General features: G+C 58.1%; 2 protein-coding genes across 10 annotated transcripts in view; both read left to right on the top strand.

The window, feature by feature from the left end:
• The window catches only part of STK10 (serine/threonine kinase 10), a 538,544-nt gene that overhangs the window by 166,363 nt on the left and 355,587 nt on the right, over positions 1 to 16,594 (top strand). The gene's annotated exons all lie outside the window — the stretch shown is intronic.
• The window catches only part of FBXW11 (F-box and WD repeat domain containing 11), a 98,905-nt gene that overhangs the window by 74,457 nt on the left and 7,854 nt on the right, over positions 1 to 16,594 (top strand). For all 9 annotated transcript variants that reach the window (XM_016187173.2, XM_060197155.1, XM_060197156.1 and 6 more), the window contains 7 exons: positions 46 to 232; positions 594 to 684; positions 7,153 to 7,290; positions 11,424 to 11,542; positions 12,773 to 13,022; positions 14,356 to 14,474; positions 15,783 to 15,893. In XM_016187173.2, the coding sequence (XP_016042659.1) occupies positions 46 to 232; positions 594 to 684; positions 7,153 to 7,290; positions 11,424 to 11,542; positions 12,773 to 13,022; positions 14,356 to 14,474; positions 15,783 to 15,893 (1,015 nt within the window). The remainder of the gene's footprint in view (positions 1 to 45; positions 233 to 593; positions 685 to 7,152; positions 7,291 to 11,423; positions 11,543 to 12,772; positions 13,023 to 14,355; positions 14,475 to 15,782; positions 15,894 to 16,594) is intronic.

Here is a 16,594-nt window from a genome sequence, read left to right as displayed (position 1 = left end):
GTCTCTGACCCTCAGACCCCCCTCACTGCCTTTTCTTTCTCCTAGAGCAAGGCCTTGACCACATAGCAGAGAACATCCTCTCCTACCTGGACGCCCGGTCTCTGTGCGCCGCAGAGCTGGTGTGTAAGGAGTGGCAGCGGGTCATCTCTGAGGGGATGCTCTGGAAGAAGCTGATCGAGAGGATGGTGCGCACAGACCCCCTGTGGAAGGGGCTTTCCGAGCGGAGAGGGTGGTAAGTGCGGCCTGAGGAGGCTCCCCTGGGTGGCTGTCCGTCCATAGGCGGCCAAGAGCTGAGGGCACCGTCCAAACGGACCGAGAACGAACGAGCGAGCGAGGATGGGCGAGGCCCGAGGCACAGAGGCACATGTGGTGGACAGCTTCTGTCCCGCCACAGAGGCCAAGGGCAGACAAGGAGAGGCCAGACTCGGGGCGGGAGGCCTGTGCTCTGGGAGCGGCCCTACTCCCAAGCCGCCCCGCTCCCCTGGAAGTCAAGACGGGCTAGAGAAGATGCAGGCCACGGAGGGAGCGCTGGTTAGTGAGACTCACCTGTCAAAGTGCCTTGTGGTAACGTGTGTTTGTTTTTTATTTGCCAGGGATCAGTACCTGTTTAAAAACAGACCCACAGATGGCCCTCCCAATTCCTTTTATAGGTCGTTATACCCAAAGATTATTCAAGACATAGAGGTAACTTTACGATTTATCTGTTTCATGTGCTCCGTGTGTCTTGTTCTCAACTTTTTATGTTGCCTTTGAGTGTTCTGTTGATTGAAAAAAATGGTCGTTTGTTTTTTAAGCTGAACTCGGCTGTGTCACAGGCAGTGTGTAGCCTCTGCTGTCCTTCAGAGCGTAGAATGCCGTTTTGCTAAAAGTGATCTGACGTGGCTAAGACACGAAGTACTTCTGTACGGCTGCCAGCTTGTTGAGACCTTAATCTGAAGTCACCTTGTTATCCCAGTTGGTAGAGGTCTTCAAAACCCAAGGCCCCGTTTAGCAGACAAGCAGTGTTACGTTTTTTGAGCCTCCCCTAGAGAATTTGAGAAGGCACAGTCTCCATTTCCTCTGTAAATTTCCCATAATTTAAAATAAAACGACTCAAATATGATTCCAAGCAATAGTTAAATGGTTTTATAGAGAAATTAGGCTCCTGCACCATTCTGGATCGGAGTGTAAGTTCATCAGCCCTGTAAAACTGTAAGCTTGACGAGATACACTGAGGACGTTGGATACCCTCACGTGCTCTAATTAGTCCGCTTTTAGTTTTCAGCCCTTTTCCCCCGAACCTGGAAAGACAAGCACAGGCATTTCTCATTAACTCTTTCCCACGTGTTCTTGGCAGGTCCCGGTCACATCACCATTTTCTCCTTGGCAGGAAAGCCTGGAGTCGCTAGGCTGGGCTGTGTCTCCCTTTCTCAGATGTGAAGTAATCCTCTCCCCCCAGGTGACGGATGTAAAAAGTCATTGTGCCAGATTCGTTAATGGAGGAGCGTGTGCCGTGTGGGGAGCCGCCCCCCAGCCCCCCATCAGGCAGATGTGAGCTAATGGATCATTCCGCCCATGAATGGTGAACCAGAGCACAGCTGGAATGTCATTATTCATAAAAGCACTGGCTCTGCCCTCTGGTACCCAGTCACCGGAAACCAGCTCTAAAGCAAATTTTTAATTTTAATTAAATTAATTAATTTATTTATTTTTGTGGTGGTGGGGAGGCCATTAAAACCTCTGCTAGACCAGCATGCGTGAGGTCAGCAGTGAGCTGAGCCACTTGCACGTCAGGACTCGGCATTGCTTCTCCTGCAGTGCCAGTACCCAGGGAGGCTGGGGTTCCCCTGTATGTCTCCTCGGGGAGAGAGGCCTGCTCCTAGCTGCCTCAGTGGTTGTACCAGACACAGCGCCAAGCACTTCAGAGATCATGCTACTTCTGTTTCCGCCCCACTGTGGTCGGTCCAGAGTGTCTCCCGGTTCCCCTGACTGTCGACCAGGCCCCTTGTTTATCCCGGTCAGGATGAGTCTGAGACCCAGCCACTCATAAGCCCGCTCTGGGAGAGCTGTGATCAGGCCGGCCGCCCGCCTCATGACCTCAGCAGTCTGAGTGGCGTGACAGCACACGGCACCGTGACCGCTTTCTCTGGCCCAGACCGTGTTAGTCAAGTTTGCAGAGGAAGGCAGATCTAAGGGGGAAATAAGAGCCGTGGGGGGAAGCCCCTGGCTGACGTGAAACCTCACCGTCTTGGTGGTCTACCCACTGTGGTTTGGGAAAACCCGAGGACCGGCCGCCAGTCTCTCCCACAAACGCCTCTGTGGGCTGGAGCCCAGTGCAGGCGGCGGTGCTGTAGGCCGGGCACCCTCACCCATAGCATGGGCTCCCTCTCCCAGCCTCCTGCCGGTGTCACATAGCCTGTGCCCTCATCTAGCCCTCACCTGGAGGGCGGGCCTCGTCTGTCCTGGTGGCAGGTTGGAAGACAGACTCCAGAAGGCCGGCCAGCTCGCCGTGCCCGGGGTCTCCCCCCACTGCTGAGCAGCGGCGTCCGCGACCCCCTGCGTGCTCTTCCGCACCCAGTCAGGCTTTGGTGAACCACGGGCCTCTGCGCTCAGAAGACAGTTGTCTGCATCCCTTGGGGGGCATGTTTGACTTTGCCCAGCATGTGCGGAGAGTTGAGTCTCTCCTCGTGGGCCAGCCAGGGAAGTTCAGCGCGCGCAGTTCTTGCCCGCCTGGCTGGTGTGAAGCCCTTGAGAGCGGACTCGGCACTGTCTGTCCCAGCTGTGATCCCCAGGGGCCTTCACGCTGGACACAAGGAGCATACCTCCCCCCGGCCTGGCTGGGGCGGACTGAGCCTCGGAAGGGGGAGCACTCGCAGAGTGAAGAGGAGAGAGGAGGTCTGTCCAGCGCCAGGTTCAGTGCAGCTGTGTGCCACCGGCAAGGCCAGAAATGCAGGAAGTGAGGGGAGAGAGCCGTAACAGTGTCCGCCTCCCGACGTTGGGGGCGATCTTCTCAGCTTTGTCCCACTGTGTGAGTCCTCAGCATCCTTGACTATTAATTGAGAGAAGGGTCAGAATCGAGCTAAGACTGCATGGTCTTGTTTCAGTACAGTTAACAGGGCAGGTAGCACTTTAAAAGGTTTGAGGCACATGCCAAAAGATAGATCATATACCTCAGTGTCAGGAGCACGCTCGTGCCCGCTCCCCTCCTGGGTCAGGCGCAGAGCCTCTGTGCTTCCCTTGTGTGCCCACGGTCCCCTTCTCTCCTCTCTGATGGCATGGGCCACCCCTCTCCACTCTGGCTTGGCTCTGAGAGGTGACCTTGCCCTTCCACCAGATCCCCCAGAACCGAGCTCGGCACGGCCAATCCCCTCATTCAGGGAATGAGGGTATGGGAAGTGCAGCCTGGGTGGGAGGACTTGGACCTCCTCAGCCTTCTGTAGAGGGTCGTCTCTCTCTCGTGGGCGTTCCTGCCACAGGGGGAGCCGGTCTCTAGAGTCTCTGAATCTGGGGGCACGGGGCGTGGCCCGAGAGCAGCTGCCAACGTCCCCTCGGCCCCCCGGGCGCCGTCTCTTTGCCGTCACAGTAGCGGCAGGGAGCCTTTGAGGAGTGACTGACCCTCCCGCTGCCCGGGCTGAGCAGCCCCCCCCCCAGAGCGTGTGCTGTCTCCCCGAATGGAGAGTTGGGGCTCGCTCGTGTCAAGCAGTGGCTCTGAGGGCTGCTGTGCCCCCGTTGCTGTTCCCGGGAGTGGCAGAGCGGGGCCCCCCCCCCCCACCTGTGCCCTCTCCCCCGTGTCGCCGGGCGGACCCCCTGAAGCCCTCCCTGGCTCAGGCCTCTGGTGAGCCAGCGGCCTGTCCCTTTGCCACCTCTCAGCAGACCACGTTTTATTCAGGGAGAGCGGGGAGCTTTCTTGTGGTTTGTAGACTTGATGTTAACATTGTCCCGACCAGAAAGATGCCGAAACCTGCCCACCCACCCAGTTGTGTTTAGGCTTCTAAAAATAATGTTATTCCTCTGTACTCCGACATCTGTTTTCACTCCATTGCCAATCTCAGTGCCGCTGTATGCGCTGTGTATCATGGCCATTTTCCCAGTATTTTGAAAAATTTGCACAGGGTAAGGGGATTTTACAAGTTCTCAGAAACACCAGCAGCCCCGCCCCACGGTGTCCCCGTGAGCGGCAGGTATGGGCCCTCCAGCCAGGTGCGCCTGCTGGCCCGCACCAGAAGACTCAGCTCTGTGTGATGCCCCCTAGCACATGCACAGCTCTCTCTGACCCCCCCCCCCCAAGCAGCAGGCGGCATTTTTTTTCTCATCTGGATGAGGAAGGAGCCGAGCAGCTAAAGGTTCTAGTCACTCACCAACACTGCTAGATGCTCCCACTGAAAATAACAGACTCACGGAGTCGGGGGTAACGCAGCGGGTGAAGCGCACGTGGCGCAAAGCGCAAGGACCAGCGTAAGGATCCCGGTTCGAGCCCCCAGCTCCCCACCTGCAGGGGAGTCGCTTCACAGGCGGTGAAGCAGGGCTGCAGGTGTCTGTCTTTCTCTCCCCCTCTCTGTCTTCCCCTCCTCTCTCCATTTCTCTCTGTTCTATCCAACACAACGGCGACATCAGTAACAACAATAACTATGACAACAGTGAAAAACAACAAGAGCAACAAAAGAGAGAAATAAATATTTAAAAAAAAAGAAAATAGCGGACTTTTGGTGGGGAGTGAGGGTCGTCAGATTGGGGGTGGATTTGGGCCAGGAGCACACAGCAGGAAGCACTGGTTCCACTGTGGGTGGCCTCGGGCACAGACTCGCGGGGCGTCTGGGCAGTGACCCAGGCTTGGTGGACAGAGGCCTGGTCTGGCGGGGTCACTCCCTGGCGCTCTGGAACTGACCATGCTGAAGGTGTGGGCTAGCTCAGGCGCCGCAGCACTCTCTGTAGCGTTCCCGAGCGGGCACTTCCTGAAATGCCCTGTCAGGGAGTGTTTCCCTCCCCCTAGACCCCAGCAATGAGGAGGGTGGAGGAGCACTGTCTCCGCAGCCTCAGGGGGACTGGGAACCGTGGCTCCGTGTCTCACAGCGTGGCGGGGTCCCGATCGCCGACTCCTGTTGGTGGGGGTGTGGCGAGAGGCCCGGCTGACCACACGGCCCTGCCCCAACCCGCCTCTTCTCTGAGCAGTCTGCAGTGCTGGTCAGAAAACACCCAGTTCAGGAGTCCAGAGGCACAGGGAGTGCGTGGGCCGTGTTTTTTTGGTAGAGAGTCTGCTCTGTAACCAAGTATGTTCAGTTTGTGATTGCAACCGACTTCTCACCCAAACTGCTTACGGATTCGGAATCCCCCAGAGCAGCTGTGTAAACGCCAGGCACAGACGGCGGCAGTGTTACGTCTCCCTCCTTGATCACCCTGGGCTCACATGGGTCTGTACGTGGCGGCTACCCTCCGGGGACCCCCCCTGGAGGCTATCACCCCAGCCTTGGTCACTGCAGCTGAGGGCCAGTGGCCACAGCACGGCTGTTTCCCCTTCAGTGTGTTCCCAGGAGCCTCAGCGTTCAGGATGGCTTGGCCACCCTTTGAAAACACAGCTCCTCTTGAGTGCTTGCAAGCATCCAGGTCAGCTAACGCATTCTCGAGTCTGGGTTCACTGTCATTTTTCCAAGTCGCTTGTGTAGATGTCTGCCGTCTGGCCTGATGGGGTGGCAGAGGTGGGGTAGAAGTTTCACGGGGGGTGTCTCATGAGCTGTGACTGGGGAGCAGACGGCATCCCCCTGGGGCCCACTCCTCGGCCTGGTCTGGGCCAGGCGCTCCTGCCTGGCTTACGCTCTGCCCTCTCTAAGGGCAGGGGCAGCATCTCCCGGGGGCCGTAGGCGGGCATCTCCCTCCTCGCCCCTCCTCACTTTCTGTAAAGCAAGGACAGCCGTTTTGCCTCTAGAGCTGTGATGACAAGGTGAGCTGTGACAGCCAGGGGCCACACGGCACAGAGTGACACACGCCGGGTGTGTGGCACGGGAGTCCCGTCAGTGGGACCGGTGACCAGGTGTCTCCATGAGTGGAGGTGTGAGTTCCCTCCTGGCTTCAGCAGAGCGACTCAGCAGCCAGCCGCCCCACTGGGCCCTGAACTCTGGAGTAACCTGTCAAGCTCTCCTGTCAAGCTGTAGTGAGCAGATGCCCCATCTTTTGGGCTGCAAACCCCTCCTGCCTCCAGCCGGGGGTTAGCCTCCCCCCGTGGGGGCGCTGCCCTGCACCCCTCCTGGGCTCACTCACTCGTGTGGCACTTGTGCCTGGCCCAGAATTGTCACTGACACTGTGCTCTGCGTGGGTATCCCCAGAAGCCAGGTCTGCTGGTCTCGGTGCCACTGCCGTGTTCCTGGCGTTTCATTTCATAGCTCCTGGCCACTCTCACTGCCTCCAGGGGAGGCGATAGCCCTCCATCCCAGGATCTTTCCAATATCCTCCCAAGGGAGCTGTGGGGCACATGCTCAGGCTGGCTCTGTGTGCCCAGTGCCGGGTGGACGGGCAGTGCACTCCTTCATGAGGAAGTGGTGTGCTCACTCGCTCGGTCCCTACCCGGCCTCTGCCTCGGCGACTTGGGGTTGCACTGCACCTCGGGGAGCTCTGGTCAGGAGGGTGGGAAGTGATAGCTAGCAGATTCTGCTTGGAACAGTTGGCACGTGGGTGCTGTCCTGCTTTTCCGCAGTGCTAAAGGCAGTGGTCAGGAGAGTGCTCAGGGCAGTGCCCAGGACCATGCCCATGGCAATGGTCAGGACAGTGCTCAGTGCAGTGACCACGACCCATGATGATACGCTTAATGGTGGCCAAATATTTTCATTGGCACTAGAGAGTGACCCAGTGAGTCTTTATTTATTTGTGTGCTTTGGGCGCAAATGGCATTCTTTGGGCATATTGAATTCTGTCTAGGCCACTTCTTTCAAACCCAACCCAAACTCATTGGAAATCCTGTGAGGGCTGCCAGACGGGCAGGGAGTGCCGGGGTAAACCACGGCCGGGCCCCGTCTGTCTCGGAAGCGGACGGGCTGGGCTGTTCCTCTCCGCAGACAGTTATGCAAACGCAGGCCGGGCTATCAGTGGTGTGCTGTTTCTGGAAGCACGGCCAGTGTCTGAAGCGAAGAGAACCCTCGATTCAGAAAAACTCACTGTTGCCCCCCCCCCCCCCCCGCCCCCCAGACTATAGAATCTAACTGGCGGTGTGGACGACACAACTTACAAAGGATCCAGTGCCGCTCGGAAAACAGTAAAGGCGTCTACTGCCTACAGTACGATGACGAGAAGATCATCAGCGGCCTGCGAGACAACTCCATCAAGGTGACTGGCCACTCCTCTGCGGGTGCTGTGTTTAGGCCCGCAGGTATAGGTGACAGCCCCCCGCGCACTCCCGCCTGGCCCTTATTACGCCACTTGGGGCTGGCAGCTATGAGTGTCCTTTTGCAGGACGGGGCCAGCCTGGCACTCGCCCCCAGCGTCTCCCTCCCCATCCTGCCCTGAGCCTGGGTATGGGCCTGCCCTACAGTGGGGCGCACACTGCTCGACACCGTCGTGTCTGTCTGTCTGTCTGTCTGTCTCTCCCCCTCCCTCCCCTCTCCCCCTCCCCCTCCTCCTCTCCCTTTCTCTCTCCCTCCCTCTCTCTCTTTCTCCCTCTGTGGCTTTGCCCAGTCTCCTGGAACTGGCAGTCACTGCCTTCCTTCCCTGGTTTTTCCGCATTTGCTTTCTGGTAGGAGGCCGGCCGGCCCGGCTCTGGGTCTTTCTCTGTGTGGCATCTTTAGCTGCAGTGTGTTTATTCCCTCATGTTCAAGAACACACGGCGGGTTTCTTCCTAGTTACGATTTGCAGCAGGGAAGCTCACACTCTTTGGCCGGACGTTCCATTCCCCCAGCTTGGACCGGCACGCGGGAGCCAGTGGGCATAGCCTCCACCCCACTGCACAGCGGCCCCCACGGCCCCCAGCTCCCCCCCGCAGGGCCTCCAGACAGTCCGCCTCCTCCCTCTCCCCCGACACCGCGGCTTCCGAAGCCTTCCTCTGTTGACCTTATTTGCTTGTTGGCCCTATCTGGCTCCGTGCCTGTGTGGACTCGCCACCCTGGGTCGACTTTCGTCCTTTTGTTTCTTTAATACGGAAGGCCTCCCTTCAGCCACCACGCCCAGCTCCTCGACGGCATTCCAGTCCCAGCACAGGTACCACGGCAGCAAGCATGACGCTGCTCTCACTTCAGAGAGGGAGACAGGTGCCCGAGGTGCCTGCGCCCGGGGTGCCGAGGTCTACCTGGGCCCCACACACCATGAGAGGTGTGTCCTCCCTGGTGAGCTCGCTCATGCCACCCCTGCTTTTCCTGTTGCACCCCTGCCGTTTTTGCCCCTTGGGGGCCGTCCTGCATGCAGCCTCCTGTGGGTGCTTAGAGAGCCCCTGTCCACTCCCCCTCCAGCTCTCTGGCTCAAGAGGGTGTGTGTCCACCCCACACACACTTAGGTAGACTGTCAGTCGGGAAAAGCTGCTGTGGACAGACGGACATCCTGCTGAGAGGCTGCTCCCCTCCCCGTCCCTGAGTGCCCTGCCCTGCCGCCTGGGGGCCCGTGGGGCTCTGGGGGGTTTGATCAGAGCCGGTCTAACTGACCTGCCTCATCCTGGTCCAGAGTCACCCCCTCCCGCCACGCCCACGTGGCCGGTGACGTTTCCTTTCACTTGTTTGTTCAAAAACGCCCGTCTGTCTGCCCACTGCTGCCTGCGTGCTCTGGACTCGAGCCATCGCGGGAAGTTCCCAGAGTCATACTGCTGAGCTTCTTGCAATGGTCAGCCTGACTCGGGGCTTCCCTGAGCCCCCTGGTGCGGGTTCAGTGCCAGCTCCCCTGCTGCAAGGTGCTGCCTGTCCTGGGCCTGAGCAGGGGGCGCCCCTGGCCAGCGGGCGTGGCTTTTCACGGAGCATCATGGAGGGCTCTTCTTCCCTTTTTCTTTATTTTATTTTATTTTATTTATTATTGGATAGAGAGAATTAAGGGAAGTAGGGGAGATAGAGAAGGAAAGAGACAGAAAGATACTTGCAACCCTGCTTCACCACTCTTGAAGCCTTTCTTGAAGCCTTCCAGGGGTTTGAACCTGGGTCCTTGCGCACGGTAATATGAGTGCTTGGGTACCTGTCCCCCCCCCCCCGGGGGGGGGGATGCGGGGTGGAGGATAACTTGTTTTTAAAGCACTTTCTTCTTTGGGGCTACCAGTCTCTTCAGATCACAGGGTTCCTTTGGTGCCTGGTGAGAAATGTGCTTTCTCTCAGGCCTCGGCTACCCGTGTCGCGGGCCTTCAGGGCTTCTCTGGCAGGGGCCCCCTGCCTGGCCTGGACCAAGCCCGAGGAGCGGGGGAGGCAGATGGGGACATACTCACTGGCCCCCGGAGAGCCTTCCTGTTTTTCAGTCCTTCTGCCCAGAAGGAGTATTTTTGTCAGAAGTTTTGCTGCCCGTCTTGCTGCTTCACTGAGATCTGGAACTGCCTTTGGGCCAAAGCCACAACAGAAGAAACGAGAAAAGAGCAAACAAAGAATGATAAGCTTCCAACCACCGTCTCCCGCCAGTGTGGATCCAGGGCTTGCTCCTCGTCCCACACACATACCCTTCACTTCACTGCAAGCCCCTGACTCACTGCTTTTCTCTCTTCTCTGGAGTTCGAGTCAGCTGGGAATAGAAGGCAGAGAAGGCTTTCCCCATCTTGGCCCAGTTTGTCATGCTTTACCCTTGGCGTGAACTTGAGTTTTCCCTTTTTGTTTTCTGCTTGCTCGTTTTATTTTAACGTCTGTCCACACATACTCAGTTGACCGGGGCCAGCAGCACCTCCGTGGGCTTCCTTTATGTGTGGCACTCTTTCCCAGAAGGGGTTTTGTGGCTGTGACCCTGAGGCATCTCCACCCACAGAATGATTCTCCTCAGAGAGGTGGGGAGGAGGCTGCGTGTGAGCTGTGTCTCCTCGGAAACCACTGGGCACAGCAGCCTGCAGAGGCGTCCCGGGCTCCCTGCCCACAGAGCTCTGTTCTTACCCAGCCCTGACTGATACCCCTGACCTGTGGCCACAAGGGTCCTCTAGGAGGACTTGTCACTGCCTGATGTCGGCACTTGCCTGTCAAAGGAGAGAGGGACAGAAGGTCCCTGTTGGGTCACAGGCAGGCCACGGCCTCGCTTTCCATTCACACTGGATGTCTGTCAAGAATTCTGAAGCGCAGCCATGTTTCAACCCGGCCCACGTCTGCGAAGCCCAGAGCAGCACTGCAGGAATGTTCTGTAGAGACCTCGTTCAGACCGGTGGGGAGGGGCCTCCGTGCTAACTGATCGCCACTCTTTATGACTCGGAATCTTTCTGGATGACTCCGATTCTTTCTTCCGCGCTAGGAGTTAAAAACACAGACCTTCTGGTTCAAGCCCCGGCTCCCCACCTGCAGGGGTGTCGCTTCACAGGCAGTGAAACAGGTCTGCAGGTGTCTGTCTTTCTCTCCCTCTCTCTGTCTTCCCCTCCCCTCTCCATTTCTCTCTGTCCTATCCAACAACAATGACAATAATAATAACTACAACAATAAAACAACAAGGGCAACAAAAGGGAATAAATAAATCAAAAAAAATAAAAAAAAAAACACAGACATTGCTGTGCTAAGAAAGACCCTTAAATGTCAGCAGTGCTATATCGCGGCCATTTGCAGTCAACTGTAGGGCCAATGAAAGTCACACTAGTATTTTAAACAGAAGAAACAGACCCAGAGTCTATTCTTGAAGTTTCCATCCCTCGTTCTATTGGGACAGTACTGGAAAGGTAGAAAGCAGAGAGAAAAAGAGCGCAGGAACCACTGTCGACAACCTTTTACTTCCTTTTAAAAAGATGCATAGTGGGCATGCCACTACATGGAAGATTTTTATTTGCATCTTTTTTTATTTATTCATTCCCTTTTGTTGCCCTTGGTGTTTTTCTTTTCTTTTTTTTTTCTGGATCTTTATAAACTCTGCAGACTTTAAAATAAAAAACAAAAAAAGAACATTTTTTTTCCTCAGAAACTTCCTAGTTTGAAAAATGTCCAAGACTGGACGTGTTTTCTACGTGGCTAAGGTGTCCCTGAGAAAGCAGCAGATCCTAGGTCTGCATTGTTGGAGGCTCTTCCTAGATGCTCTCCTGTTGTCTTTGACATGCTGAGATACATACATACATACATATATATATATATATATATATATATATATATATATATATATATATATATATACATAGTTTTTTTTTCTTTCCCTGTTTAACTTTCTATGCCTCGGGGTGATGAGTGCTGACTGAGGGTGCGTCTGCTCTGGGAGTTCACGGCTGCCCCTGGACTCCTGCTCTTGCCACCTTGATGGTCCCCCTTGGGTTTCCCGAGTCAGGGTGAGGCGGGGATGCTGCCCGCGTGTGAAGGGCACACTCACCACACCTCCTCTGGTCTCCGCAGATCTGGGACAAGACCAGCCTGGAGTGCTTGAAGGTGTTGACAGGACACACGGGCTCCGTCCTCTGTCTCCAGTATGACGAGCGAGTCATCGTGACAGGCTCCTCGGACTCAACGGTGAGGTGAGTGCCTGGGCCGCACCCGGTAGGGACGGCAGCTTGTGTCCTTGGGGGCCGGGCTTCAGAGTGTGAGAGGACGAGGGGAAGAAGGCAGGCATTCCGGAGGGTGGTGGTAGCTGCCTGCAAAGACTGGAAGAATCCATAGCAGAGCCCGTTGGGAGACGTGATCTGCCAGGCATTTGTGCCCACCATGGCCTGGGCTGTGCTCCCCGCCCCCTGAATATAGAGGTTATGTTTTATTTACTTATTTTTAATTTTTCTTATATTTAGTTTCTTTATTATCTCTGGCTTTTGGATAGAGACAGCCAGAATTCAGAGGGAGGGGAGGCAGAGAGGGAGTGAGACAGACAGCCCTGCTTCCCCACTTGGTGAAGCTTTCCCCCTGCAGGTAGGGACCAGGGACTTGAACCTGGGGAGCATGGTGATAAGTGCTCGGAACTGGGGTCACCCTGAGGGTCTGTTTGATAGTCTGTCGTGGGTGTGATGGATGCTGAGAGCAGAGAGGCTGAGCTGTGTCACGGCTCAGTCTGAGCCTGCGTTCCCCGTGAACACCGCGTCTCCTGTGGCGGGGACCCTGGCTGTGGGGCTGCGGCTGTGCGGGCAGAAGGGAGGCGGGAGCTAAGGGGCGAGGAAACGTGAGCAGGATCCACTCTGAGCCTCGGACAAGGTCGTTTTTCCACACCAGATGGCTTTGTGCAGAACCGGGTGACCACGGGGATGGCTGACCCCGTGGAGGGAGGGGAAGGGCTCTCGGGCTGAGTCAGGCTGGACGAGGATTGTCTTACCGGCACACCTAGGAGCTTGCGGTGGTCAGCGGTGTCTGAGTCTCCTCTGACTCAGTGCTTCCAGTCCGTCCCTGCTGCGGGTCACGGCCCGGCCACTGGCATCCTCGTCTCCTCCTGGGCTGCAGGGGGGCGGCAGGGGGGAGGCAGGGGGGAGGGCCGCCTGACAGCCTCCAGTCTCCAGGGCGAAGCAGCGGGCAGCCTCGGGCTCAGTCCTCAAGCGTCTGGCTGGCCGGGTGGGCGTGGGGCTCTGCTAAGGGTCTGCACCTGCCACGGGAAGATGCAAACCCAGAGCCATGGCAGGGTCCCGGGCTGGATCTCTCTGCTGTCCTCGCCCCTTCTGATGAGTCCCAGCCGGTGCAGAGGGCTCCCGGGGCTCCTCCAGTCACCTGACCGGCCGGCGTGCGTGGACCCGGCTGCCCAGTGACAGTCGGTGGCGCCCCGCACGCAGGGTCTGGGACGTGAACACGGGCGAGGTGCTCAACACGCTGATCCACCACAACGAGGCCGTGCTGCACCTGCGCTTCAGCAACGGGCTCATGGTCACCTGCTCCAAGGACCGCTCCATCGCCGTGTGGGACATGGCCTCCGCCACCGACATCACCCTGCGGCGCGTGCTGGTGGGCCACCGCGCCGCCGTCAACGTGGTGGACTTCGATGACAAGTACATCGTGTCCGCCTCGGGAGACCGCACCATCAAGGTGAGCCCGGCGCCCCTGGGATGGCTGGGCGGACAGATGCACGGCTGCCGCAGGCCGCACGAGGGACCTTCCTTGTGCCAAGCCGGGGCGTGCATGCCATCGTCCCTGGGCTGGGTGCTGCGGTGTGGGGTGCAGGAGGAACCCCCACAGGCTGCTTTCCCGAGCGCCCCCAGAGCACGTCACCCCCCCCACCACCCCATACCGACCGGCGCTCAGCCCCACCACTCCCCCCCCCCATCTTGGGCTCCACACCCTCCCCGCCGTATCAAGGCCCCGCTTCCTCCTCTCTCTCTCTCTCTCTCTCTCTCTCGCCTTCGTGTTTGTGCTTGTGGGTGGGGTGACGGAGCCCTTTGAAGCACAGGCAGCTGTGACTTCACAAAAGTCCCGTCTCCCCACCGTCCTCTCCCGCCGCCATGCCTTTGTTGTTCTCCGAGAGACTGTCACCTCGCCCAGGGCCACACACATCCGTCCCGCCGGGTTCCCCCCAGTGACTTACAGCTCCGTCCGTTGGCGTGCAGGGCCCCGATCCCCTGGTCAGATGTCTGCTCGTGTCCTTTGCACGTAGACGGCTGCTTATCCCCGTCAGCCGGGCCGGGAGCCCGGCTGCAGACCCTGCTGTGCATGTCCTTATTTGGCTGGTCGTGTATTCGTGCGTCTCTGACCGTCCTTGCAGATGGCTTCACGATCGAGAGTATTTATCCCAGGGACATAACATTGGGAGTGATGTGTCAAAACAAAAGGAGCTGTTCGAGGAGCCGTGCTGGCATGGGGGAGCTTGGGGGTCGAGGCCGTCCTCCTCCGTCTCCCTGGGTTTGACTGGCCCGCTGGCATCAGGATGTGAAATGCAGCCGGGCGCCTCCCTCCAGCTAGTGACCGTGGGGCCCGTCCAGGACATTTCCTCACGGTGAAGCCCTTGGGGCTGCAGGCCACAGAGCTCCCCTCTCTCTGCCTTTCATCCTATCTCTCTGCCGGGGGAAGGGGGGGGATTCCACGCGGTCCAGGCCCTTTCCCCGCCTCCTGACTGTGAGTTAGAAGTGGCCATATTTTGTAATGCAGTACTGGGCCGTTCTCAGAAGCTCTGACCTCTCTCTCTCTCTCTCTCTCTCTCTCCATCTCTCTCTCTCTCCTTCCTCTCTCTTGCCCCCTCTTCTTTTATTGGAGGATCTTGATGGGGAGCACGTGAACTCAGTCCCAGGATATAAGTAGGATATGAAACACTGTCCTCTTGTCAGGAGTGGCCCCCGGCTTCTGTGAAGGTCCTTGTCACTCCCTGCCTGTGGGAGTGGGGGGCTTGCTGAGGGGGCTTTTCTGCCACGTCTCCCCCCTCCTGTAGGTCTGGAGCACGAGCACCTGTGAGTTCGTCCGCACTCTGAACGGGCACAAGCGAGGCATCGCGTGTCTGCAGTACAGGGACCGGCTGGTGGTCAGCGGGTCGTCAGACAACACCATCAGGTGGGTGCTCTGCGCGCCCGGCCCTTCTTCCAAGACCCTCCGGTCCACAAGGTTTGCAAGTGCCACACCCCCCCCCCCATCGCTGAGAACCCGACACCTCTGAACACTGGTCACTCCCTGGACTCTCGGCCTGCCCTCCCCCTCCCGGGTGGTGCTGGGGTGTGTGTGCTCGGTGGCTCTCTCTAAGGCTGTGGTGTCAGGTCGCCCGCCTCTCCTGCTCTCCTTCCCCGTTTTCCTTCCTGTTCTTCAGCACCGCGGCTTAGGAAGTTGTCTGTAAGTTGTCTGTGTCCTGAACGGGCTCTTCAGCGCCACATTGCTCCCTGTCCCGGCACCTTGACGTAAGGGGCCGAACCACCTGGTGTTTGGGCAAAAGACGTGTTGGGCTCAAGCTTCTTTTCTTTTGTTTTCTTCTTAAAATATATTTATTTTCCCTTTTGTTGCCCTTGTTTTTCATTGTTGTTGTAATTATTATTACATTAGCAACATTATTGTTGCCGATAATGCCGTTGTTGGATAGGACAGAGAGACATGGAGAGAGGAGGGGAAGACAGAGAGGGGGAGAGAAAGACAGACACCTGCAGACCTGCTTCACCGCCTGTGAAGCGACTCCCCTGCAGGTGGGGAGCCGGGGGCTCGAACCGGGATCCTTTGCGCCACCTGCGCTGAACCCGCTGCGCTAGCGCCCGACTCCCTCAAGCTTATTTTCTGAAAGAAGGTATGAGAACAAAGCCAGCAGCAGTGGGCTTGACCTCCTTAGGCAGCAGAACTGCGGGGTGGGTGGGAGGGGCGAGGGGAAACCATTTTAGTTTGAGCTGCCCTGGGAGGCAGATTAGAATTCGCATCTTGGTTCTGCGGTATTTCCCGTGCGTCCTGTCACTTCACACCTGAGCAGTGAGTCTTCGGTCCCTGCCCTCCTGGGGTCAGGGCAGCCGACCGGCTCTGTCCGCACAGGTGAGCCCCACCGCCGGCACTGATAGAGCGCTCGCCGGCCCTGTGGCAGCCCCCGGGCCGGGGAGCCTGAGGGACGCCCACCATGGCTTCCTTTTGCTAGTGATTGTGGAAGAGTCACTGCTCATTTTTATACGGCAAAGGAGAGAGACCCCCCCCTTGTTCCTGGGAGGGTGCCACGTCCGAGCCCCAGCACGGGGCAGCCTTGGCACTGGGGCGCCCCCCACCTCCTGCCACGCACCGGGCAGGCCTGCCTGCGGAGCCCCGTGTGTGGCGTGGACGCCGGTGGGCTCCAGGCAGCTGGGGCCGACAGCGGGAACGTTCCCCGGGCGCTGGTGTCACCTGCCTGTCCCCCTCCAGGCTGTGGGACATTGAGTGCGGCGCCTGCTTGCGAGTCCTCGAGGGCCACGAGGAATTGGTCCGCTGCATCCGGTTTGACAACAAGAGGATCGTCAGCGGCGCCTACGATGGGTGTGTTTTGAGGCGTTGTCCTGGGCTGAGGGGTGCTTACCAAGCAGCCGAGCGAGTCCTTCCCGGGGGCCGGGGGGCCGGGGGGCCGGGAGCAGAGGCTGCTTCATTCACTCGGTTCTGGGTACACTGAGTCATGCCCCCTCCCCCTTCTGGTGAATCAAACAGGCTTTTAATTTTTTTTTTCCACCTGGGCTTCAGGCCTGTGTGATTCCTCCACTCCCAGTTCCCCCTCAGGACCCCCCCCCCTCCGATGGAGAGACAGCACAGCACAGCCATGCTCCACTGCCTGTTAAGCTTCTCATGTACAAGGCGCCCCTTGTGGTACCAGGAACTTGAACCCAGATCCTTGTGCCTGCAAGTTCATACTCTCCTGGCACGATGGAGAAAAGTCCTCCTAAAAAGCTGTTAGTAACTTTCCCCCGGGGGGCTCGGAATCCTTGGAATTCATGAGAGTCTCGCTCCTGTCAGTAACACCCACTCGCCCGGCCGGCGACCAGGCCAGGAGCTGGGTGTCCATAACCCCAGGTTGTTTCCTCGCCTCCGTCAAGATCAGCTTTCCTCAGGGTCCCAGCCTCTGCGAGGCCGTCTAGCCCTGCTCTCCCCCAGAGCAGACGCAGTCTGTGCGCGTCCCAGATGGACGCCGAGGGCCCCCCGCCTTCTGCGACAGCCAGTTGAGAGCACCCCGCGCCCTCGAGGGTGTG

Source organism: Erinaceus europaeus, chromosome 9 (assembly GCF_950295315.1).
Source record: "Erinaceus europaeus chromosome 9, mEriEur2.1, whole genome shotgun sequence".
NCBI lineage: Eukaryota > Metazoa > Chordata > Mammalia > Eulipotyphla > Erinaceidae > Erinaceus > Erinaceus europaeus.
Note: the sequence above shows the minus strand (reverse complement) of the source record. Positions and strands in the feature narration are given on the sequence as shown.